This window comes from Leucopleurus acutus, assembly GCF_964270905.1.
Source record: "Leucopleurus acutus genome assembly, chromosome: 12".
Classification (NCBI taxonomy): domain Eukaryota; kingdom Metazoa; phylum Chordata; class Mammalia; order Artiodactyla; family Delphinidae; genus Leucopleurus; species Leucopleurus acutus.
The window spans coordinates 66,874,017-66,900,750 of record NC_139154.1 but is presented as its reverse complement, the minus strand read 5'-3'; the positions used below and the strand labels follow the sequence as shown (position 1 = coordinate 66,900,750).

The 26,734-nt window shown below is 39.1% G+C and overlaps 1 protein-coding gene across 2 annotated transcripts in view; it reads right to left on the bottom strand.

The window, feature by feature from the left end:
• Window positions 1–26,124, bottom strand: part of PPP1R21 (protein phosphatase 1 regulatory subunit 21) — a 56,045-nt gene extending 29,921 nt beyond the window's left edge. The window contains exons 1-12 of one of the 2 annotated variants that reach the window (XM_082851373.1): window positions 26,053–26,124; window positions 17,623–17,691; window positions 14,665–14,811; window positions 12,442–12,543; window positions 11,137–11,301; window positions 10,507–10,565; window positions 9,436–9,530; window positions 7,233–7,285; window positions 6,594–6,743; window positions 4,012–4,113; window positions 3,836–3,924; window positions 1,358–1,494 (exon numbers count right to left, since the gene is read on the bottom strand). In XM_082851373.1, the coding sequence (XP_082707499.1) occupies window positions 1,358–1,494; window positions 3,836–3,924; window positions 4,012–4,113; window positions 6,594–6,743; window positions 7,233–7,285; window positions 9,436–9,530; window positions 10,507–10,565; window positions 11,137–11,301; window positions 12,442–12,543; window positions 14,665–14,811; window positions 17,623–17,691; window positions 26,053–26,109 (1,225 nt within the window). In that variant the 5' untranslated portion in view covers window positions 26,110–26,124. Of the gene's footprint in view, window positions 1–1,357; window positions 1,495–3,835; window positions 3,925–4,011; window positions 4,114–6,593; window positions 6,744–7,232; window positions 7,286–9,435; window positions 9,531–10,506; window positions 10,566–11,136; window positions 11,302–12,441; window positions 12,544–14,664; window positions 14,812–17,622; window positions 18,013–26,052 lie in introns of those variants that run through there. The other variant, XM_082851374.1, reaches the window with a different exon arrangement.
• Window positions 26,125–26,734: the final 610 nt, after the last annotated feature.

Genomic DNA, 26,734 nt, shown 5'->3' with positions numbered 1-26,734 from the left:
TGAGCCTGCGTGTCCAGAGCCTGTGCTCCGCAACAGGAGAGGCCACAACAGTGAGAGGCCCGCATACCGCAAAAAAAAAAAAAAAAAAAAAAAAACTTGTTCACAAATGTCTATAGCATCATTATTCACAATAGCCAAAAGGTGGAAACAACCCAAATGTCCTTCAACTGATAGGTAGATAAATAAAATGTGATATATCCATCCAATGGAATATTATTCTGCAATAAAAAGGAATGAAATACCTATACATGCTACAACTTGGATGAATCTTGAAAATATTATGCCAAGTGAAAGAAAGCAGTCACAAAGGACCACAGATTATATGATTCCATTTATATGAAATGTTCAGAACAGGCAATTCTATAGACAGAAAGTAGATTAATGGTTGCTTGGTACTGGGCGGGGACAGAACAGGGGAATAAGAGGGTGATAGCTAAAGTATACAGGGTTTCTTCTTAAGGTGATGAAAATATTCTAAAACTGACTAGTGTTGATGCACATGTCTGTGACTATAGTAAAAACTACTGAACAGTACACTTTAAATGGGTAAATTGTATGGTATGTAAATTATATCACATTTAAGCTGTTACAAAAAACAAATAATCAAATCACTACTATAAAAATCATGGTTTTCTTACAAACATCATTTAAACTGAGGTCCATTCAATGGCCTGAAAATACTTTTTTCAAATTAAAACAGCATTTTTTCCCCCAAGACTTTCAACCTTTACATTTTGGGGCTTTGTTATGATACAGTTCCTCTAAAAATAGCATTTTTACTATTAACCTTCCCTTCCCCTATGCTACTCGTTGGAAAGTTGCTACGAATTCGTACGCTTTGCCCCTCTCCATTTAAAAAAGAGGAAGGAGAGAAAGAGATTTAATTTTTTTTTTTCTTTCGGTACGCGGGCCTCTCACTGTTGTGGCCTCTCCCGTTGCGGAGCACAGGCTCCGGACGCGCAGGCTCAGCGGCCATGGCTCACGGGCCCAGCCGCTCCGTGGCATGTGGGGTCTTCCCAGACCGGGGCACGAACCCGTGTCCCCTGCATCGGCAGGCAGACTCTCAACCACTGCACCACCAGGGAAGCCCAAGAGATTTAATATTTAATGTATGTCTTCGATGCCTGATATTGTACATTCTCAATTTAACTTAATCACATTTACCTCCGTTTTATAAGTGGGAAAACAGAAGCAGAGAAGTGATTTGCCCAAGACCCTAAATGTATAAGGAGCTGGAGGATTTGAATTCAAGTTTTTCTGACCCTCTTCTCACTTCAACACGCCAAACCACCTCCCTTCTCAAGCTTCTTGTACTCTAATTTCTTCAAGTTGAACCATGAGTAACAAACATGCTTACTTGGCAAGGCGAGAAGACCAATGTAAGTCTGCAGCTTCTCAAACACAGCTGTCATCTTTTTCATGTCCTGGGACAGCTCTAGATTCCTGGCTCGTAATGCAGACGTGCAAAGGGAAGCTTCACATTCTTCTTCTAAACTAAGAATGGGCAGATTTTATAAAAGTGAGCATCCTGAACGATTTTCAACTAGCTATAAGAAACCATCTAAATTCTCAAACATCTATATCCAAAGAGAGAATTTACCAAAAAAGGAATTTGATCTCATTTACAAGGTTCCATTTTTTATACCATAATACATACACCTGCTTGCTGCAAACGCCAATGCAGCAAAAGACGACTAAATGGAAGAAAAAATGGAGGTGCCCATTATCTTTCCATCCTGAGAGCAGCAAAAACATGTTTCCCTTCAAAATATTTTCAGGAGAAAAATATTTCATAGACTGAATTCCTAAAGAGAATTAATTACACAGGAACTAGGAGAGAAAATCATTGAGAAACCTTTTTCAGTGTATGTAGGTTCAAAAGTCAAACAGATTGGAAAAAACAATCTATAGGCTCAATACAAAAATAAATGCTTAACATTCATAAAATACATTTTACCATTTTCAATTTTAAATGGTGCTTTGGAAAACTTAATTATAAGGTTAAAAAATCTATATTGACTCTTAAGAGTGTTTATTTAAAATGTGCAGTAATCAAGTAAAATGCTTTTTACACAAAGCTACGAAAGTTATTAGCACAGAATGATAATCATATCCATTCCCTTGACCTTGCCTCTTCTATTTATTTATAGCAAACAGCTTCATTCGGTACTAAGCCCATTTACTACTAATGAACATGTCATCTTGTCAACTAAAGTGGTATTTAAACCAATGACCAAAAAATTGCCTAAAAACATAAATACCTGATAACATAGGGCTGAAGGCATATGGAACAGAACATTCCAAGAATAGGAATCTTAAATCAAGAAAGGACTTATCCAGTGTTTCTAAAAATGTAATAGTGAAAAAATAAATTAAGATAAAATAACAATGCTTAACTGTTTCAAGTAGTAAATACCACTTTTGCAATGGTTCTTTTTTTTTTTTTAATAGGAGAAAAAAAAATTTAATTACATATGTAGTGGAGTCCACAAAGACATTGAGACTCAAGGGCAAGTGGGGCAACTGAGGCTTATATATGCCATCCTGAGGTAAGGAATGGGATAGGAGCCTGGAGAAGGGGAAGTCACAGGATGATAAGAAGAGCAGATGTTTGGCAATTAGAAGTTTTGCAATGGTTCTTAGAGTCTTTTCAACGTAAGCCAAATCAATAAAGTGTATTCAATTTAGTGTTAAACTTCCAGAGTCAATTTTCAAAAAAACTTTAATTATACTGAACTAAAACATTTAAGGATCTGAATGAAACTGTCTGTTTGTTTCATTAGTTTGTTTGTTTCAAAATGTTCATTTGTTTCATTAGTTTGTCATAATTCCCTGATTCCTAAAATTCTGTCATGTGCACAAATCATAGAATTCAGTTACTGAAATGCCTTTGTTAGGTTAGAATTAGGAAGTAAGATGGAAATAAGATGGCTCTTAACACATTAATTTTTAATAATAAAATTTCATATTATTGAAGAGCTAAAACCTACTACTTTAGTTTTACAAGGACTTAAAAACTATAATTACTTGTATATTTTCAACATCTGTAAGTTATTCATCTACGTATTTCCTAAACCTTATTTTGCAATATACTATACTACATATATGCTCTTATTTCTCCTATGTATTATTATTATTATTGTATTATTCTTTGATTACTTTTTTTAAAGACTAAATCTTAGGATGAAAAGATTTAGATGAATTAGGACTCTTAGTAGTTTTAGACCAAAAGTATCAAAATGTACAAGGAGTATTCTCAAATTTCCAATTACATAAATTATTTTCTCTTGCCTTTCTAGAAATGTTTAAGATGGAGCATTTAAGGCTACTTAATGACATATCCTATGAGGGCTGAAGTATGTACACAAAGTTTTTACTTTATAACTTAAATAAATCACCAATAATAAAAACAATATACTATTTCAAAGAAACCTAAGGATTATAAATTGCAATGTAGAGGTTAACTATTATAACCCCCACCTAGATGTTTATAGTAAAAGGATAAAAAATACCCCAAAATGAAATATTTCCTTCAATAAATGTGTCATTCACAATCATTAAAAATACTGGTTCATATTGCATTATGTGGTTATAGTAGTAATCTCAGTACAGAATACTGAAAAAACCCTAGCTGACAAACTACAATTCAATTTTCTTAAATATAAGTTTGTGCTGCTCAAACCATGACTTTCCTTTTTCACAAAAGTCCAAATTGGTTGTGGTGCAGAAAGGTCAGGCAGATCACAAGAAGCACAGGTTATTACTTTAGTAACTCCAGCACAGCTCAGATGATACCTCGCAATTCCCCAAGCTCCCTGGCCCAGAGGGTAAGTACCTTTTTAACTGATAAGGAAGAATCTTCCTAAGAAAACATATGTAAGAGGTTAAATGCTCTGAAAAAGTTTTCAATTTCACAGTTGTCTCCTGGAAAAGAAAAAATTTCAAGGTTAATAGAGTCATTTGAAAAAGAAGAGCTCCCATTTCCAGAAGTAAAACATAGAAGAAAATTACCAGGACAGTCACAGTATCCTCAGTAATACTTTCAAATAAATGAAGCATTCCTTCCTCAAGAGGGCGGACATAGGATGCATTTTCATGAAGATACTGTGAGAACTAAATAGAAGGGAAAGAATTGTGAGTTAAATCACTGGAAAATAAAGAATAGCAAAACATTTGTAAATGGACTCGCTGAGTTTTAAACCTAAATTCTTTTGCAAACTTTTTTTGGGAAATCAGGCTTTTACACAGAGCTCCCCTCTAAAATCCTAGATATTATTCCCAAGTCCCCATTCCATTGCAAAATGAGGAACTAGAAGAGGGATGACATAATTAATGACCAGGCATGAAGCAAATGGGGAGGGGATACTATTTACAACACAGTACCAACAGGCCTTCTTCTCTAAACAACTGCTTCTTCATAGGGGTCCCAGTTAAAAAAAAAAAAAGGTTTGATAATCAAAACTGTATGACAGATTTTTGTGTTATATAACTCATTTAATTTAACTCATTTTTTAGAAGCAAAAGACTTTTAAGTACAGTTTCCTATTTTCACTGTATACAATGTTCAAGGTTAACAAATTCCAGGAATGTAATTATCATCAAAATGAGAATATAAAAACTTTTATAACTGTCATGGATACTGTAATATTTACAAAGGACTAATTCAGTATGAAGAATAGATTCAGAAAAAGATTCCCCAGGCATTTAGACAACTGAGAAGCAAGAAGTTAATTTTTCACTTGTGAAATATCTCAGTTTTCTAAATACTGTATAATGGCTCAAATTTCTTTTTCTCAGTATAGAAATGTAAGGTCTCATTTTGCAGATAGGTGATTCAATTGGCCCCACTGCAAACTACACAGATATATGGCCCTGGGAAATTCAGTCTCCCTGGGCTTCGATCTTTAGAGCTGTAAATAAGTTGAACTCTAAGCTCAGGTATAAACGTCTACTTTATGATTCTATGAACAAATCTAAACGCTTTGGTCATCTTTTAACAAATGGTTTCTGAATCTTCAGTAATACAGACTTAGTAGAAAATCACATAGGGCCTTTCAGAGGCCAAAGCACCAAGGGTAAAATATTGAGAAAAATAGGAATTCTTCAAAGTAATGAAATGTTTCTATTAAGATTAACATATTTGATTCTCGCTGTGTGGGCATAATATGGCAACAAGCTAAAATAAAGCAATGGCGGGAATTCCCTAGTGGTCCAGTAGTTAAGACTCAGCACTTTCACTGCTGGGGTCCGGGTTCAATCCCTAGTTGAGGAACTAAGATCCCGCAAGCCAGACGGTGTGGCCAAAAAACCCCCAAAACCAACCAACCAAATAAATAAATAAATAAAATAAAAAGTAAATAAAATAAAATAATGGACAAAAAATCAGTGGAAAAAAATGTTTTTATATTATAGGAAGTATAAAAGAAAATATAACTACATTAAAATGCTGCAGTTCCATTTTCCTTACTGAGGTCATCTGAAAGCTTTTTCCCACGGTGATATTAAAGAGCATTTCAAAGGCCCAAAGTTTAATTTTTATGACCTTCAAAAGATTTGTGGAGTCAGATGAAAACTGATGAAAAGCAAGCATCTGCTGAGGGCTTCCTATGAGTACGGCAGCATGACGACAATGGTAAGAGCTAGCCTTTACTGAGTACTTACTATGTGCCAAGCACTGTTCTTAGCACTGTACGTGTATTACCTCATTAAATCCTCAAACATACATACCTGTGGGGTAGGTACTTAATCCTCCATTTTCAAGATGCACAGAGAGGTTAAATAAACTGACCAAGGGGACATAGAAAGTGGCAGAACTGGGCTACCACCCCAGAAGTATGACTCCAGAATCTAAGCCTTTGCTATACTAACAGGATCTGTGGACATAAATACTATTCAAACCCTGGAAATACTGCATGATGCACACACAGACACCAACAAAAAGCTGATGAGAAGAATCAGGTAAGCAGAGAGTGGCATGACTCACTTCAGACACCACAGTATGGGGCACTTAGAGTTCATCTATTACAAGCCCCCCACTTTCCTCCCTTCAAGATGGCCCCAATAATCCCCACCTCCTGCTATTCTTGGCTCTGAGTAACACCCACCCTCACACACTGTGTCAGGGCCAGTCTGTGTTACCAGTACAATATGGCAAAAGTGGTGATATGTGACTATGTGCATACTCCCTATGGTTTCCTACTCCATGGTTTTGCTCATGTCTTTCCCTCTCCTGCGGTGAAAAAATACCCACCCCGCTTCACTCCTCCCATGCAAATCATGCTCATTTTTCAAAGTCCAGTTAAATCACCAAAGAACCTTTCCAGACACTACCACTGACAGCAATCTCCCCTCCCTGATATCACTTACTGCCCATACCACTCACTCACACTAAGGTCTTTAACAACTCCCTTACTATTTCATTTCTTAAGAATCCCCACGTTTGCCATATTTTACCTTAAGGGTAAAGACTACGATTTGTAGCTTTTCCCATGTCCTCCACAGTATTTGGCAGAGGCACACAAGTGGTCTGATAATTAGTAACAAGTCTCCACGTTTGTTCAGGGCAAACAAAAGGTATCCTGAGTTAAATGTACCTTCTGATTCAATGGAGATATGGTGTCAATGGCAGAATCAACAGGAAAAATCTGAATCCTCTGTTCTGTATAGGTGTGAAAGTTCAGAAGACCCTTGACGAGATCTTGAACAAAAGCCAGGGCCTGCCCAGCGATATCCCGCATCTTCAGCTTTAAAACGAAAAGGATACAGTTAAAGTCAACTATCAAGTTATTACTCCCAAACAACTTTAATAAGTCTGCTTTTGGAGAAACATTTGAAATCTAGTATAATTATTCCTTAATTTAAATTCATTTGCTCCCACTTACATTTTAATACTACCATCTAAGTAAATTATAATAGAAAGCCTCCAGCTTTGGTAAATATACCTCTCCACTTAACCTAGACTGTTTAAGTGCAAAACCTAAAAGAAAGGTGTGACTTAAAAATCAGTGCATCCCACAATTCAGTTCTAATGTTATCGGACAAGAGACGGCAAAAATCTATATTATTTACAAATTCAAAAAACAGCGAGTTTCACAATTTTTAAGAATGTATGAGGAAAGAAAGTAAAAGTTAAACGCAATGGTTTGGTGCACTAAACAGAGGCCCAAACAACTAATTGGTGTTTCTGAAAAGTTTGACACACACATCACTGAAAATAAAAACTTCATCTTTACCTGATGTCTCCTATTGTGGACTGGAACGTTCAGAGCATTATACTGACTATATTCTACAAAACAAAAATGGCTGTTCATTAAGTCATTTTACATTTACAAAAAAAGAGCTTAACTGAGAAATAATAAATCCTCACCCCATTTCCCAGCTTCTCTCCCGCTCAGCCCCTTCCCTTCCTGATCACTGCAGTGCACTCTGCACAGGCCTCTTTGTACTATGCACCCCTCATTCCCACCACTCCCAACAGGGGGGCTCATCCATCCCAGTTGGGTCAATCAGTTGGTGCATCAGTTTCTCTCCCCTGATCTAGGCTTTTATTCACAAATGTACACATCAGTAGGTAAAGAGATGCACACCAATCTGTTAGAATATTAAGCCACAACGAAGTTACCATCAACATCTTTCCCATAAACCTGCTCCCCGTCTGCCTCTTTGATTTCTGTCAGCTGCACCACATCATTCCACCACACTGCCTCCTGTTGCTCCCTTGCCTCCCTGCATCTCCCTGACAACTCAGGCTCCAGCCCCCATCACAGCACACCAGGACTATCATCACAACAGCATCAGCCCCCTTCTCCCATTCCAGGGTAGTCTGCACTCTGTTGCCAGATGAACTTTGTGAGTGCACAAATTTCACCAAGACATTTCCAAAAGCTTCTGCAACAACCTACTGACTTGCAAATTAAGTCCCCCCAAGCCCTTTGCCCAGAACTTGAGGATCCAGCCCCACCCTCCCTTTCAGAACTTACCCATCATTGGCCTCCACATCCCACCCACTCTGGCCTCCAGTCATACTTAACTAATTACTGCTGTTAGGCCCTGACAGCACCTTTATCCTATATAACCACACTCCATGCAATTCCCTGGCTCATTCTCCCTCACCTCTCTTACCAATAAAACCTACTTTTGCATCCTGGCCCAACTCAAAGCACACTTCTTCCAAAAGGCTTCCCCAAACAACCCCACCAGTAGTAATCATCCTTACTCTGAAACCCCAAGAGGTTCTTCATGGAATAGCTTAGCTTATATTTTAGATATTTCTCTACCTTATTTCTTCCCTACTGGACTATAAATTCCTTGAGGGTAGGTAGAGAGTTTTGTCTTATACGTTTTTGCATATCCTGTGCTCCCTACCCATTTAGACTTTCAGTAAATAATCTCTAAATATTTCGGAACTAAAAGTAGTAACCTACTTGTGACATGGTAAGAACCTAAAATAGGGTGACAACTAGTACTTGAAAGGAAAGGATAAACCCAAAGAGACTCAGAAGGAAATGATTAGAACCTGATGACTAAGGAATAAGAGGAAGATGAAATGCCAAGGTTTTAAGCCTAGTGGATCAAAGTATGCTGGTGCTATTTACATTAATGTAGAAAGCAGTAACAGGTGTTGTTTTCAGATGAATTTAGGTTTTTGATATAATAATGACATATGCTGATTTCAGTGTTAGAGCAAACTACTATTTTTCTTTGGTGTCTTTTCTTCCCTCTTTTTTTAAGTCTTCCCTAAGAAAAATTGAGAAGAAGTCAAAAATTAATTTCAATGATATAATTGTAAAAAAGGAAATGTGTACTAATTTAAATTTAAGTTTCCAGATCAAAACAATTGTTTTCTTTGTCTTCAAGGTTTAGATTTAATACCTGTCTAAAGGTTACAAATTTGGCATCTGTTATATATGTAAGTTGATTTTTCTTTTTTTAACTTCTTTTTGTTGCTCTTGGCTGTGTAAATTACCAGACCATTCCCAGGATGAGCAGGAAGCAGGGCTTACCCAAGTCAACTCCCTAACTATCTCTGGGGATTGTCCAAAGGGCAGGAGATACCAGGCTAAGAAGATTCACCTCCCACCCATCCCGCTACTCCTCTCCCACCTTGCCGCCCACCATGATCAAATTTTCTTGTACAAATATTCAGGTACTTTATGTGAAGGTTGGTTTTCACCTTGGGATATGTTAAATACATGCAATTAAAATATGTGGCTTTGGGCTTTTTCCAAGAAGCCTAGCTTCAGAATAGTTATGTGACAAATTAAAATCTCCCTATGAAACATGAAGGCCAAAGCTGATCAAAAGGACAAAAAGAAAGCAACCCTCTGTTAGGCCAAAGAGATTTTCTGCCAAATAGATTACAAATTATTTTAATTAGTTGGCTATCATAAAGAGGTTCAGAGTTGCAAATAATGGAAAACTGTACATAATACTTACTTGTATCATTAAAAGGTACTTTTTCATTGATGATTGATAAGGATTCCTCTAATCTACTTGACAAATCTTCATGAAGATTCTTTAACTGTAACTGACTGAAAGAAAAAATACAAAACCACATTATCAATAGACAGTAGGTCATGATTTGCTTGTTACCTCAACAGCTGGTACCAGGCTTTCAGAGGATGGTACCTGACATCTGGGATACCCTTGGTAGTAGAGAGTTGTTAAAAAAAAAAAAATGAAGATAAGAAAAATACTAAGCCTTGATTCTAAAGCTCCTGAGACTCCTGTTGAATGACTGGAAGTTTCAAAGAATTTATCACAGTCCCAATATCTTACACAATTTTAAGTTTATCTCCCCAAGCTCAAAATAATCTTAGAGCCATTTCAAACTCATAAATTTTCTCTTTACAACACATAAATATTTGTCCAAGTATTATGGTAAACGTTTTTAAAGTATTAAAGCGTTTTTTTTCTCTTGAGCTGAAAATCTGATCATTTGGGGTTTTGATTCAATTAAGACCATAGATACACTATGCATGTTCAATGCAACTATACTGAAAAAATGCACTTGATTGATCTTATTAAAACCTAAAATATGTCATTTATCAAATAAATTGTTGGTGCATGCTCTTACTACCTAGAGATAAGTAATATTTTAAAATGTAAATATCTCCAAATTATCAGTAGATTGCATAACCTCATTTTATTTAAAATTATTTAAAATTAAAAGGTTGACACCATGATCATTAGTCAGTTTTCCTGACTAATGAGAAGGCCTTCTCTTTAGAGTAGTCTAAAACAGAAAGGACCCAGTCCTCAGTACTGGAGCCCCAGAATGCCATCTGCCACAGTCCAAAACATCTGCAGGCTGAGGACTAACGCACAGGCCACTCTACAAAGAATTCATAAGGTCCCACAGATAACAAAACTGAAAAGGACCGTGGAGACGATCTACTCCTGTCTCATTGCAAATGTGAGAAAATGAAGACAGAGGAGCTACTACACCAAAACTCGGGTCTTCTGATTCTCACTTCAGGGCCCCTTGGAATTCACGTTTCCACATACCATTCTTCTGTCCGAAGTCGACATTCCTTGGCCTCCTTTTCTAGAGTCTGAGATTTTACCTGAATTTTAGAAGGAAAAAAAAGCACAGGGAACTCTACTCAATATTCTGTAATAAACCTATATGGGAAAAAAATCTGAAAAAGAATGAATATATGTGTATGTGTAACTGAATCAGTTTTCTGTATACCTGAAACTAACACAACACTGTAAATCAACTACACTCCAATAAAATTTAAAAAAATAAAAAATTAAAAAAAATAAACTATGCCAAACTATATTGTTTGACTTTCCATTTTGAAATCCTGCAGGTAGAGAAAAAATTTTTCTACCCTTTTTTTTATTTTCTGGTTTTCCCCTATAAATTTTATATAGCTATTTACTTGAAATTGTGTTCAATTTGCTAGAAATGTGGTGTGACAAATATAACTAACCAAAATTATATGCATATTGGTCTGTCAAAAAAACAAAAAGAAGAGCAGAGGGCTCAGGCCACAGATGTGAGCTCGCTGCGGAGACGCTGCAGGCAGCAGTCCTGCCTTGAACGGCTAACTTTTGTTCTATAAAGCAGGTGGATGATTTCCAAAAGCCTGGACTATTTTTTCACATGCTCTCACCAACGGCGGGTCTTACCTCTAGTTTAGCCTTGTCGTTCTGCAGCTTCTCGATGGTTTCCATGTACTTCCGGGTCAGGCCATCGACCACAGCTTGGTGCTGGGCCGCTTCCATCTCCAGAGTGGCCAGCCGACTCCTTAGCTCTGCTTCCACGTGCTTGTGCTGCTCATCGGCTTCAAAAAACTGAAAAGAAAAGATCATGGTGTCTTCTCACAACATCCCAATATATACAAATGAAGAGAAAACAACTGCAGCGACTAATCATTGAGCAACTTCCATAAGGTTCCATATGCTCACTGTGCAAAACCACGCAGGCATGAGCTCGGTGGAGCCTCACGGCAGGTCAGAGGTGGTGTACTTGTAATCCCTCCTTTACAGATGGGGAAACAGAAGCTTCAAGGGATGACCTAACTTGTCAAATGTCTCACAGTCACAGACTGACGCCAAAGCCTGTACCTCCTTCCTCCCAGGCTCATGGATTTCTATTTTAAACCATTTCTGGCACACAGAAAACTCAACTGACCAGGGTATAACTTTTCTGTTAGGCTGACTTCTGCAATTAAATAATCAAAAATCAAACAGGTGTTACTCCTGAAGCAGGTAAGGCTCCTTTCCTTAATGAGAAGCCAGCAGTAATTAAGAATTATGAATACTTAACAGAAAATTCATGAAGTCAAAAGTTCATTTTGTAAACATTTTCAAAGACTGAGAATGCATATTTATTTTCCACTGTTTGACTATGCTCACCATTTCACACAAAAAATCAGGAGGCATAGTTGAATACACTACCCTATGACTCTTAAAATATGCTGAATGGTTTGGAGCAGACACTGATTACTCAACATTCCACAAATATTTGAGGGCCTGCCATGAGTGAGGCCCTGTCCTGAGGCTGGGCAGACAACCGACATGGTCTATACACTAATGAGACCTTACAGACTAACAGGGAAACAGATAAAAACCAACTAAGCTATCATAAATTAAAAAGCAAACACTACTTATTGATAAGCCCCCATCTAAATGATCCATCCAACCACCTCCTACATAAAATGAAGAGTGCCCAGTATACTTCTTTATTGTTAACTTATGAAGTTATTCTGCTGTACTCTGAACAAGTGTATATTCAAAGCACACATCCGTATTAAAACATGAATGAGATCTAAGAAATGAATGAATGACAGTGACGTATGTACCTAAGGACCACAGGAAACATTAAAACACCCACCCATACACAAAGCACTCTATCTTGCACTGGTTTTTCCACATTGCAGATCATACAACCCATTTTTAAATTCATATGGAAAAACAGAAAGATTTTCTCACTTGTATGTGCAACCGTTCATTCTCTTCTATCTTCTTTTGCAGGTCTTCATCAAAGACACTCTTCTGCTCTTGACTCAACTGAGAAGAAGATTCTCCACTTTTCTGATGGAAAGAATAAGTTATGTCCACATAACTTTCATCCTTTAGAGAAACATCCTAAGGTACACAGATTCTCTATCACCTTAGTAGCTTGTCTCTTCTACGTGTTCACCATTCTCAAACAATCCTGCAAAAGGTATACAGTCCATCATTTAACTTTTCCTATGTGACGCAAGTTGGAACTGCAAATATTGCAATGAGCAGGAAAGCTTAAAAAAAGAGAGAGAAAATAACAGATAAGGCTCACTATTCTTTGCAGATGAATTCAGGAGTAGTTCTTTTGGAAGACAGAGCAGACCCAGAAAGCTAGCAATACAAATATGCTAATAAATATCATTTCAATTGATCTTTTGGTTTGGGAAATGACAGTTTTACCAATTCCATGAGTCTGAGTTGTTAAAACTCCTTTAAGAAATTAACAGCATTCACAAAAACACATTTATACAGAAGTTCATATAAATTTCTAATTTAAAAAACATAAGATAAAGCTATTATAAATAAACAGAAGGAAAAAGCTCAAAGATTATGAAAAATACTTGCCTTTTGCCTTTTTACCAATATTAACTTTTTCTACATAGAACAGCACTATTTAAGAGCCAATAATGAACATCTGTTTTCATGGAATACACACAGAAGTGAGACTATTCAAGGGGCAGCCTAACAATGAACTGTTCAGACATCAGTCACCACCCTCCTCTGCCTTTCTTGTGCTTCACTCCTCACTTAAAATGAAGTCATTTACTGATCCAATGTGAACCAGTGATTAGAAAGCCCTTTGAAAATGGAGCAGCTATGTAACAAACAGACAAACAAACAAACATTAAATGCGAACACAAGAGGTATGTGCACACAAGGAACACTGCTGAATGACATATTCTGGGTCCTCAGTGCTTCCAAATGTGGAAAGCTCTTATTAAAATTAATTCAGAAGTAATTATACCCAAATCTCTGCTAAAAACAGCCCTGGGAGAGGATCTCACTAACCTGGGGAGCATGTTTGAAATACAGATGGCTATTCCCTCCCCAAGGGTCTTTCAGAATTTCCAGAGCATGTGTATTTTGACAGTTTCCCAAGTGATTCTAATACATATCTGTTTTGCCCTCTCTCTTCCCCATTTATTTGAAAATTACCACTCTAGAGAATTCTTCCATGTAGGGGAAATGCATATGGAAATGTACTAACACATAATTATGTCAACTGCCCATCATATGGCAAATACAGTCCTGGGTACTTTTACATGATCCCATTTAATCCTGACAACAAACCTGAGAGTATCTTCCCCACAACTGAGGTTGCAAGACTAAAACATTTGCCTAAAGTCATAGAACTATAAATGGCAGACAAAGAATTCAAGCCTGGGCTCAACTCCAAAGCCAGCACTCTTCCCTCCACACCATGCTGCTTCAGAGTTACTGCAGGCCTTCTTCCCTCCAACCATTCTATTATTATTGCCTCAATCCACACATTTGTGGGGTGCTGTTCTACAAACATGCAAGACTTTTAAAGACTCAATCACTAGCTCCTGCCCTTAAAAAAGCAACTTCTAAATCACAGAATGATCAAAAGTACTGGATCATCCATCTTAGAGTAATCAGAATCTCACCTCACGACATAAAACCAGAAGGGAAAAAATCATATTTACATCTCAGGACAATAATACCAAATTGAACTCCTAAGAATAAACACCCGAAGAAAATACATCTGCAACAAACTTACAAGCCTAATGTATGAGTACTTCAACTGCTACTTTCACAGACAGCAGCTACACTTTGACAATGTTTCTCATTCTATCTGCCCTACCTTGGGTTAATGGCAACTCAGTATAACTAAAAAATATCCATAATTTTGACCAGTATGAGATACTCCCTTCACTTTTCTCAGTCACTAAATCAACTATGTGCATGTTGGCTCCTAATAAATTCTTGAAAACTCACTTCCATATGAAAATGCCTCTAATACTGGTATATATTAATAATAAATGTCTGCTTTCTTAACCCAATATCCAGGTGTAATAATAGAACTTTAGAGTATTTGGAGGTGAGGTCTTCTGTTAAAACCAGGATGGCCTGGAGATGTCTGTACCTAATGACAAGGTCACACTAACTTGCTTTTACTTGACCTACCTTGTTTTTCTTGCCTCGGGGTTCACTTAGAGCCAGCTCATCTTGAAGTAGCTCTACTCTCTTGGCAAGCTGCAGATTTCGGAATGTCAAACTATCCATTTCCTGCTGTAGTTTTCTCAGTGATTGATCCTTCATTTTCAGTTGTTCCTACATCAAAGTGAAAAGAGACCATTCCTTGTAATTTAGCCTTAACATTTAAAAATAATGGAAAAAAATATTTTTTCTTTCACCAAAATATAATCAAAACCTCTTGCTTTAAGGAATTCAAGTTGTATGTTTATCATTACAGTTCCTATGTTTTTAGGTCTGTTTTGTGGCAAAATCATTTTCTGGCCAAACCAAGCGTATTTAAAAATAAAACTAAAGGAGTATATATACTGAAGTAACAGTCATCGACTTAGAGTAAAATATCCACAACTACGTGTTGTTATGTAATGCTCTTATACTTGTGTCTGGCAGTGAGGAGACGCAAAGTCTGAGGCTACAATTTTATAAACTTGAAAGTTTAAAGAGAACCTCAGACTCCTGATGATGCCCTTTAGTAAGCAAGAATGGAAGAAATATATTTGTATTCACTATTTCCTATAAATCCTCCTTGAATTTAAGTCAGTCAAAATGAAGTCTTTTTAATACACTTTAAATTATTCTGATTTGTCAAAGATAAAAATCAATATTATCCTACCGCAAGAATAGTTTCAGATGTCTTAAAATGAAAATAGCAACAAAATCTAAACAACACATCTTCTACTGACCATTCTGTACTGTTTATACCGTGGTAAGGGTAAGAAAATGGGAAACAAGAGAAATATTTAGTTTCACTCTATTTTTTAAAAAAAATATTATTCTGGGGCTTCCCTGGCGGTCCAGTGGTTAAGACTCTGTGCTTCCGATGCAGGGGGCATGGGTTCGATCCCTGGTTGGGGAATTAAGATCCCATATGCCACGCGGCGTGGCAAAAAAAAAAAAAAAAAAAAAATTATTCTAACTATATTTTCCTTACAACGTTCTGACAACTTTGTGTTCACTGGTAATCAAACACAGATGGCCATATACTACCATATATTGAAAGATCTGTGCTTTCATTACTTTCATTGAAAAACCACTATAAAGCTAAGAGGTCAAGTTTTAATGAATAGGGGATTTAAGGATATTGAAACAGCAACCTAAAAACCAGAGACTGGTGTCTGCAATCTATTGACATTATTTGCATGTTGAGGGCACAGCTAGAGGGATAGAATATGTGTTCATTAAAGAGAAATACATTTTCCTTTTCTGTTGTTTGTTTAGTAAGTCCTTAATTTTTACTTGAAGTTCAATGGTAAACTTAGGCTCAGCCCATGTCCAAATTACTACATATTTCAAATTATAGAAATTCAAATCAATGAATGCTTACTGTATCTAACAACTCATTGAAGAGACAAACCCAATATAATCAAATGCCTACTCTAACAGAGACATCCTAACATTCCCATTGAGCAAACTGGCAAACTGTCATTCTCACTATAATTTTAATGACCACTGTGATGAATAGTAAAACATAAAGTAATTTCTTTACATCCTTATAATTAGTTAATCACTAGTTGACTAATGTTCCAACTCCATTAACCAATCAGTAATTTCAGAAGACATCCATCCCAATCTCTCTGTAAACCCTAGTTTCTGCAATGAGGACGATAATAGTGGCGTCTGCCCTCACAGAGCTGTTGTAAAAACTGAGATAATGGATGTAATGTGTTAGCGTAATGTCTGACACACAGTGGGTGCTCAATAAATAGAGCCTGCTATTGCCACCACGGCCACTATCACAGGGTTAATTGAACACAACCAGCAACAGGAGGGTATCAAACACCAGAGTGGGCTACTAAGACGAGCTAGGAAATACCTTCCCCAGTAATAGGTTTTAAACATCATGAGGAGAGATAATAATCATTTCTTCAGTGATTTAGGCAAAATAATAACTTGGCTAACATATCCTGACTTTAAAGCTTATTTTTAATCGTCTCAGCTTGGGCGCAGAGAGCTTTGGGAGTATGGGTAAGATGCTCTGAACTATCTCAGCCCTGAGTCTGTGGAACAGCACCTGAGGAGGGAGCGCCCTCAAGACACAGATTTCTCTAGTGGAGGATCCAACACCAGCCACGTGAAAAGACGTATCTCTGGGTCTTGGAGACCTGAGTGGAAATTCTCAGGATATGTCACTGGTTGGGGCCTACTCCAGAAAGAGAGAAGAGTAAAGGGAATCTTAAGCCCTTTTCTCTAAAGAGGAAGCAAGGGAGAGAGCGAAAGAATGAAGTAGGCAGTATTAACTGAAGCTTGGCCAAGAAGGAATCCATATCCTCGAATTAATTTTTCCAATTAAAAATATCACTAAGCAGTACTTATTATATGCCTACTAAAATGAGGTAGAAACATATTCCTGCAACTCCCACCATATTTCTCCTCTCAGTTAAAGGTGCTGATGGTAAGATGTATCACTCAAACAGTCCTCATTAGCACAGGTTATTACTATTAAACAGCTCGACCTCAAAGCAAGATTGATGGACTAAATGATTCACACTTTCAAATCCATTTAGTAGGGGACAACCATCGGCTGAATGCTTGGGATATAAACATGAATATGACACAGACTCACAGAGTGCTATCAGATGAAGCCAGATAAGAAGCCCCATTAATCCTGATTAATTTAGCTATGAGAGAAGCAAGGTATGAGAGAAATGCATTACACACAGTCCAATAATACATTTTTGTAATTTCTAGCTAAGGAAGTCAAAGCACATCACATTCATACCTAAGCAAGTAGGAAAGTTAAACACAAAAAAACTCTATTACCCTCCCCTATTCCTAGTGAGTCACTGTCAGAGTTGGGAATTTAACCCAGAAAACTGAGCTGAATTCCCTGCTGTGAGCTTCACCAAACACTAACCTAACCCTCACAACACAAAATACCCTGTAGCCTACCTTTAAAGCAGCAGAATTTGCTTGTTCATCCACGACACCTTTTTTCAAGACCTGATTCTGAGCCCGAAGCTGAAAACAGAGGAGGTAATAATTAATTTTTAATATAAAGCAATCACTTATAGCAAGGAAATCACTTACCATAACTTTACAGGAATCAGTACGCTGAGTAACTATCTGCTCACATATATATGAGAACAAGAATATTAGCCCGGAAGAGAATAGTAGAGATCATCAGTCTGCCATTTTACAAATAAGGACACAGAGGCCGAGCTGCCCAATGACATAAAACTAATCAATGCAAAATTGAGACTAAAATCCAGGTCTCTCGACTTCCCGTACATGGTTCTTTCTATGAAACCAATCACCTCCCTAAATAAAAACTAATACAATAGATAATAGGGTACTGAGTATGTCATTTTCCTTGAAACTCTGACACACCATTCGTCTGTAAAATACATACAACTGGACTGATTATGCAATAAGAATTCAACAGAAAATCAAAATATAGGGCGTCAACATACCCAGCAGTACACTGTGCCTAATATTAGTCATGCAAATATCATCGCCCGCAATAGCCTCAGGAATGGAGGACTTTTAATCAGGCATCAGTGGAAGCAGTGTACAAAAGCAACTAAGAAGCAAGCTCAATTTAGAAATTGATAATAATAGCAGCTAGCATTTGAATGCTCTGTTACATACCAGGCACTGTCCTAAATACTTTACATACACTACCTCATTAATCCTCACAACCCTATGAAATAGGTGCTATAATTATCGCCATTTTACAGATGAAACCAAGGTACAGAGAAGTTCAGTGGCAATGCTGAGATTCAGACAGCAGCAGTTTTGACTCCAGGCATAATGTCATTAGACAACATTGGCTACTATTTTATAAAGCTACATATAAATGAGAAAAGTAGTGGGCTGGAGAGGTGACAGAAGCCTTTGAAGGGGTAGGACTTGGGCTTCTTTCACAGTTTTTTTTTTTTTAATTGAGGTCTAACTTTATTTTAAATAAAATATACAAAACAGAAATTATACAGCTTGATGAATTTCTACTTAGGTATACATCTGTATCACCACCACCAGCAGGGTTTTGAAAGATAAACCTTCTGTAGTTATCAGCAAGCACAACACAGAGCATGTGAGTATAAATATACCAGCCCAGTGTAGCTGAAGCAAAAGGGTTACAGACTAATTTTCTGAGGACTCAGTACAGAGACCATGATAGACCAGGTTCTTCTCTGAGAAACTAAATGAATGGGAGAATTTTATCTATGAGCTTAAAAAAAAAATCTACTTCTAGTTCTGCATAGCTCACATCTGTCTCCTGAGAACAAAAATGACTTTTTTCTATGCCAGAAGAGTAGGAATATTTGAATATTTATGAATTATCTATGATTGTTTTTGTGTGACAATGACATTAGAGATGAGTAGATGCAACAGAAACCATATGGCCCCAAGCCTAAAATATCTGCTCTAGAAGTTCAGAAGAGAGAAATAAATCCCACTTTAATGTTGACTTCCATTGTGTAGTATTTTACCTTTCAAGCAATACCAACATATTCTTGGATAATGTGCTACCTAGGTAAGAGAATTCAAGAAATACTTTCAAATCCATATAGCCAAAGGACAGCGATACTACTTCAGTCTTTAGGTTTCATTTCATACCCCTGTTCTAACTTTGCTCTCTGATCTTCTTTGTGTGGTATTTAGAAGGTCCTAATGACTGCCTCAAGGACTAGGGATGAAGCTTGAAATCTGCTGAACTGACAATTTTCTGTAGGACCAGAACTACATCAGTTTTCAAACAAATAAAAAAACCCTCACCTTTAATTTTTAAGGCACACTTATAAGCTACATAAAGCAAACTGAACAGCCTACTGTGTCATAAAAGCAAAATTAAAGTTTTCAAATTACTGCTGTTTGGAACTTAATCTGATTATAATGAAAAATGATTTCGATTTTCCTTTGGAAAATATTGTTTGCTAAATTGGTAACAATTCAAACACAGTTTCAATGGAAACATTCAACAGAAAATGCAGCTTTTAGAAGTATTTATCGAAAATCCCTTTCTATTGTTTGGTAGGTAGAAAAGGATAAGCTTGGCCTACTCCACTGCCTTGTTACCTGCACTTGGCGTCTTCCTGCATTTCAGCATCACTACTGCCACATCTCTGCATTACTGACCAACATCTTGTCAAATGCGGGTACTGCTGTGACCAGTCTGGTCTTTTAGAATCTTATCTTTCTCCTCACCAGCATTCACCACAGTGGGACGCAAATCCAGTGTTTGTTTCAGAAAGTTACCAATGGTCACTAATGCCTCTAGGAGACTAGTGTGGAGACTCCAGTGGATGTGGATGTAACTGAGAAACAACTGCCTGAAGTCTCCACTAGGACAGAAAAATTCTCCAGAAGGTGACATAGCCTATTTCTAGTAGCTGTGCCACGCACTTTTGTTCCATTCAGTAGAGAAATGGTCCTCTGAATCCCAACTCAGAAACTCTTAGTCCTTTTCAAACCTCATTTTTCATTGTGTTGTAATCTTTTGATTAGCTTTACCTTTACTCTGAAAACACAGCCTTTTCTCATTTTTACCAACCAAACTCCAACTGTTCTTCTAGAGCCTACTTCCTACTCTGGTCCTACTTCTTCCATAAACTTTCCCTAACCATTCTCTATAGTGCCCCTATGGTCCACAGTGACCTTGCCCTCAGTTCCCTGGGCACTTGCTAGTAACAAGACAGCTCTTATTTAAACTGTTCAGTTTTAATTTTACTTTTTAAAGCAGTACATTTTATGTTTACTAATTTATGTATGATTTCTATACTCAAGTCCCATCTGCCAATTAAACTGTCCTTCACAATAGAGACTACAGTATACCTCCTTGTATCTCCTGCGTACAATGAAAGATCAATGCTATGGATAGAGAAGGCACTCAATAAATTTTTAGTTAATTAATCAAATTAAGTGCTGTAAATAAAAGGTGTTTAAATGCAACACATTAAACAACTATAAGAGATAGCTAGAATCTTCTGTGTTAGAATCACTCTTACATAACTGTTTCCATACAGTGGACATTCTGACATTTATACACGTTTTATGACCCTATAAAACAAATCTTTAGATGTATAGCTTTTCTCCATTACAAAGTAATGTATGCAACAGATAACCTGAAGCCCATCCCTAAGCCTCACCAAAACCCTGATTTCAGCACACCTGAGTCATCTGCAAACCACAGCTTCAGTATCTCTGGCCTGGACGATCCTTAAAAACACTCCCAGTTCTAACATTTTAGGTATTCTACAGTGCTGGAATACCACTTAGTCTTTCTCTCTGCCTACTAACTTGCTCCTCACTGTGGAAAAGGATAAAGTAACTGAAGGCTACATACTATGTACTAGTGGCTGGGGTCATTTTGTCACTGAGTTGGGAAGAAAACCTTTTTTCAGAGCTGCCCTCAAACGAGACCCTTTCTCTAGCTCCTGCTCTCATGCGAGGAAATTCATTAGGATGAAACCCCCACTCCCAATCCTGTAATCTAGCTGCCTCACCAGGGACTGGTTGGAAATTCAGCTGAATTGAAGACGGAGAGTAGGACACCCCTTGTCTTTCTAAAGCCTTGCTATTCAAAGTATGGTCTGCAGACAGCTGCAGCAGCATCACCTAGGAGCAGAATCTCAGGCCCCACCCCAGACCTACTGAGAAAGGATCTGCAGTTTAACAGGTCTTCAGGTGAGTCACATAGACACTTACATTTGTGATGATCTAGGGGCTAAGCTAGCACAGCTCAACAGGGTAGCCATATCCACATGTGCCTATTTAAACTTAAATTACGTAAATAAAATCCAAAATTCATTTCCTCAGCTCAGCTAGCCACATCTCAAGTACTCAATAGCCCCACATGCTAGTGGTCACCCTACTGGACAGCAAATATGCAGAACGTTCTCATTCTCCTGAAAGTTCCATTGGATAGCACTGAACACAGACCGTTTTCCAATCCACCTTTAGTGGTGAACCCTACACATCAGGGAAGAAAAAAGCTGATACTCCATTTTAATCCAATCCAGCCCCAGAGCCTTTCTCTTACAAGAGAAGGCGATCAGTCAGGTTCAGCCAAGCCCTGCTATCTGGAAAGCAAACACACCAAATCGAGACTGATCCTTTCCCAAAATGAGCATCTCTAAGAGTATAAGCCTAAAAAGTTTCAAAAGGCAATCTCCTTTGTAATTAAAGAAGCATCAATTGCAAAGTCAACTGTTAGAGAAATAATGGATGTTTACCTTTCCCATTGGCTTTTTTTTTTTTGCCAGTATCACGTTGTTTTGATTACTGTAGGGTTTTTTTTTTTTTTTTTACTATTTATTTATTTACTTGGCTGTGCCAGGTCTTAGTTGTGGCACATGGGATCTTCGTTGCCACGTGCAGGATCTTCCTTGCGGCACTCGGGATCTTTAGTTGCAGCATGTGGGATCTAGTTCCCTGGCCAGGGATCGAACCCAGGCCACCTGCATTGGGAGGGTGGAGTCTTACTCACTGGACCATCAGGGAAGTCCCCCCATTGGCTTTTAATGCCTTGAAAAGAGCTTTAAAAAGATCATCTGAGCAAAAGCTACTATACTGATACCATTTCCTGAGCAATGATTCTGGTATGCATCCAAACGACTGGAGAGGTTTGTTACAACACAGACTGCTGGGTCTGACCACCAGTTTCAGATTCAGTAAGTCCTGGGTAGACCTAAGAATTTGTATTTCTAACCCATTCCCAGCCACTGATGACGCTGATCCAGGGTCTACACTTTGAGAACCCAGAGTAACACAAACACTGGAAAGATCAGAACTTCAAACTTGCCTACACGTTAACATGGTGCCAGGCAAGAGTGCAGAAGCCCATTCAGAGAAAGCAGGCTGAATCAAATGAGCCAGGACTGCATGCTCTCAGCCTCATCTCCAGAATGAGATATACCAGAGCATCAGAAGCAGAGCAGGCCGTGGAAGAAACACCAAGTAAGAAATAGTCTTTGAAAAATGAGGGCTTGATTAACTTCCCCTCACGTCTCAAAGGGGCAGCCTCTGTCTATTACCTATTAACTTCATAAATCTCTGAAAACCAGCTTCTACATACCATTCGCCTCCCCCAAACTCTGTTAAACCAGAAATGTTTAAAGCCTCCAGTGATCGCCTAATTGCCCAAACCAGAGGGTCTTAATCTCCACTTTTACTGACCTTTACCATAGCACTGTTTCAGCAACCTGTCCACCTCAGAAATTCTCACCTGCTTCGGCCTCCATGGTTCATCTTTTATCTAATGAAACTCTCAGTCTCTTTAATGGGAGCTCCTCATACTGCTTTTTTCCTTCTCAGGGGGAAAAAAGATGATGATAGAAGTTACAAAGGAAGAAATGGGCCCCTTCCCGGAACACAGGCCAAGATCTGCATTAAATAAGAATGAGAAGATTCTGCAAATGTCCTTGGTTTAGGGATCATGCTTGCTGCTCTCTTGATTTGCAGGCCTCCTTCTACATACTAAAAGGAAATCTTTTTTCTTTGTATCCTAAATAAGGAAAAAGAAAGATGTAACTGGATTTCAACATCAGCCCACAATTTCTGCACCGGGGAGGCTATCAAAAAGGTAGAATACCCGCTTCCATAGGCACAGGGCTGAAGGTATCGATAGCATAGATCTTATCTAGAAATTGCTTGGCACTAGAACTGACAGGCAATAAAAAGCACATGAAATCTTTTGACCAATCCGTGTTCTCACATTCTGAAATTTCCATCACACTGCAATTAAAAGGATGAAAAATGTTCTGGCCCAATATGGGAGATAACCTGAAGTCTGGCAGACCTCCTATAGTCTCCTCAGCATTTCCTCCTACTGTCACATCCTTCCCACAGGTGTTCCCCAAAGAATCTACCTAAAGTGATTAACTCTCAAAGTTCAACTATTGTCTTTATAGGAACTATTGTCTTTATGGGAATTATTACAAAAGCTTTGGCCTTTGTCCTGACTTTCAGCCAGTCCCTCTCCACTAGAAATTTTCAGCAATTACCCCAACATCATCTCAAGCTACTATGTGAATAAGATAGCTTCAATGTACCTTCCAACCATAAATACTATGATTGCACCTAAACTTAGCTCCAAACTGGCTCACCTTTCTGCCCACCTTCCTCTGCCAGTGGCAGTGGTGTTCCCTCAGAGCAGTCCATGGGTCACCTTCAGGGTCAACTCTCAGTCTTCCCTCACTCATCACGTCCCACAGAATGAATGAGACACAAGGATGACTACCTCGACACCTTTATATCCTTCATAAGGTTGCTGCTATGTGTAAAGCAGGCACACAAAAAAGAGGTAAACTAAACCATATTTTTAAACCATAATTCCTAGATCTAAGCCCCCCTCTCCATCTCAACAGCCACAAAACTTTATTTAATCCTACGTTACACTCCGCAAATTATTCAAAGAGCCTATAGTCTGGTCTTCTTTTCACCAATCTTTCCCCATTTCAGTCCATCCTCCACACAGCTACCAGTTTTCTTTCCAAAAGCAATGTCACTCTCCTGTTCGAAAACCTTTAACGTCTCTCCATTACTCAAAGTTCAAACTTTTTGACAACCACAACCCTTCATGATCGGGTCCAAATTATCCCTCCAACCATATTTCACCACTCTCTGTCGTGTATCTGAACATGCCTTCATGTCAGCAAACAGAGACTGTCTCCTTTGCCTGGAGTACTAGCATCCATCCCTTCCTCCCTATTCCCTACTCCCCAATCTAAGTAACTTCTACCCTTACTCGCCATTTCTTCTGTGCTCCCACTGAGCTAACACTTGTCATCCTGTATCATAATTATGTACAACAGTTGAACATTCTATTAAAGGGTTCTCCTTAAGGTGGAACTCTGCCTCACTCAACAGGGCCCGGCAGATTGTTCACAGGTGGCACTAATTGTCTGCTGAACAAAAGAGCTTACAAATCCAAAATAATAAAATCTTTCAAAGTTTTTATTACTTCTGGGAGGCTATACAATTATTTCAGCAATGCAACCACTGTGCAAAATATTTCTGGAAACTCTTCTGCCATTTGGAATTGCCTTGTGAGCTTGTTTACTCTCCAGAAGAGAAAATCAGTCCCCTTACTTTATACTCATGAAACATTTTCACCCAAAAATAGTAGAGCCAAGTTTGAGTACTGTCATCCTCCACCCACCACACTTCATCACATGGATTTGTTCCAAATAAGTTCTGGCCCTTTCAAACAAAAAAATATTCCTTCAAAGGATAAAAACTTGCCATCACTAACATCATGCCACAGGCCCTTAAGGCAAATTCAAATGGAAACACAAGAAGTTTTGCCAATGGCAGCACACATGGAATAAGTGTAGCATCCCAAAAGGTTCCCATTTGACGGTCACAAGACTTACGTGTGTATGTTTAGGCACAGGTTTTATTTTTCAAAGAATATTTCATTTTGCCCTGCTGCATATTTGTTACCTGAAATTTAAAAATGTGTCTCAGTTTCTCCAAATTGTAAAAAAGGGACTAAGTCTTCCAGTTGCTCCCATGAATACCAAGATCATTGAAAACGAAGTTTAATGACTAATGAATCAACTTCCAAAAATGTAAGATTCTGCTTTCAGTACTTCATTAGAATATTCTTGAGGCAGAACCACCCTACCCATTAAAGCAGCACCACCCTTCTCCGAGAAAAGGGTTCCATCGTTTAAAATACTGATGCCATAAATACAACAAAGGGACAGGTCCCTACTTTGGTTAATTCAACATGTATTGAGCACCTGCTGGGTGCTCTTCCCCAGTCCAGGTGATCCAAGAAACAGAGAGATAAAAGGACACAGCCCTAGCACTCAAGCTTTCAAACTCATTTTCAGACAACACCTTGCCAAAGCACTGAACCCATTCATAACCATCCATCTCTGGTGAAGCAGTTTACACGCATGACTCTATTTACACTCCTGACTTGACTGGGGGCAGATAAATCTCTTTATCCTCATATCATCCCTGTGGGAAAGGAGAAAACTTGATCCTTCCCATTGCTGGGCTGGGAAAATTGAGGAAGCAGCCGTAGAGGGATGGTCCTCACCTTTCCCCGTCCCCTCCCGACCAGCACCAGAGGCGGAAACCAGTATTTCTGACATCCCAGTCCAAGCCCGCTAGTTCACTGAGAAGGAAGAATCAAACTCCTGCTCCTTCCCGCAGAAACGCACACGGACCCAGACACCGCCCGGCCCCATCTCCTGAGAGCTGCAGGTGAAGGCACGGTAATGGTGGACAGAAGAGGCGGAGAAGAGAGAAGGGGCGCGCTCACGTTCCCCCCTCCGCCGTCCCCCTGTGTCCCGACAAGTCGCTGCCAAGGCAACCCGAGGCCGCAGGGCCGGGGACCCCCTACTCCCCGCATACGACGGGTACCTTCGAATACTCCTGAGCCAGCTTCTGGTATTTCCCCTGCAACTCTGCCGAGGCCATGGCCTCCCCCGCCCCGTCCAGGCCAGGATGCCCAGGCCGCTCAGCCCCGCCCCCTCGCCCCCAACCCCAGACACGCTGCCTGGTACGGTTCCGCCAGAGCCTGCCCGCTCTGCCACCACCGCCGCCGCACCTCCTCCTCCACTTCCGGGTTCGCCCGGTGAGAGGAAGGCGGAGTGGGGCCGGGGGCGGAGCGACCACCGGGGGCGGGGCAACGTCTTGACATCACGGCCCCCACCCTTCCGCGCCCGAGCACGTGCGCGCGCAGGCTCCCCGGCGCTCCTGGGCTCTGCCTCTGGGACTGGGGGGCGCCATCTTGACGCATGGTCCAAGATGGCGGCCTAGAACAGGGAAGGAGAGAATGAAAAGGGGAAGAGAATGAGAGCCCACAGAATGGGCGGGGGACGGTGGAGAGGGGCGGTGGTTGTGAAGAACCGAGGACCGGAAGAAGAAACATTCTAAGCGCATCAAGAATTCTGGCCGGACACACCGCCCTCCCCCGCTGGTTCCCATGGCAACCGTCTGGCGTTTGATGGTTATGTCTTTCAGAAGGTGCACTGAGAGAAAGACCTCTATATTCCGCTACCTCGTTTTCCGGATATGGTAGCCCCGGACATGCCCTGCATTG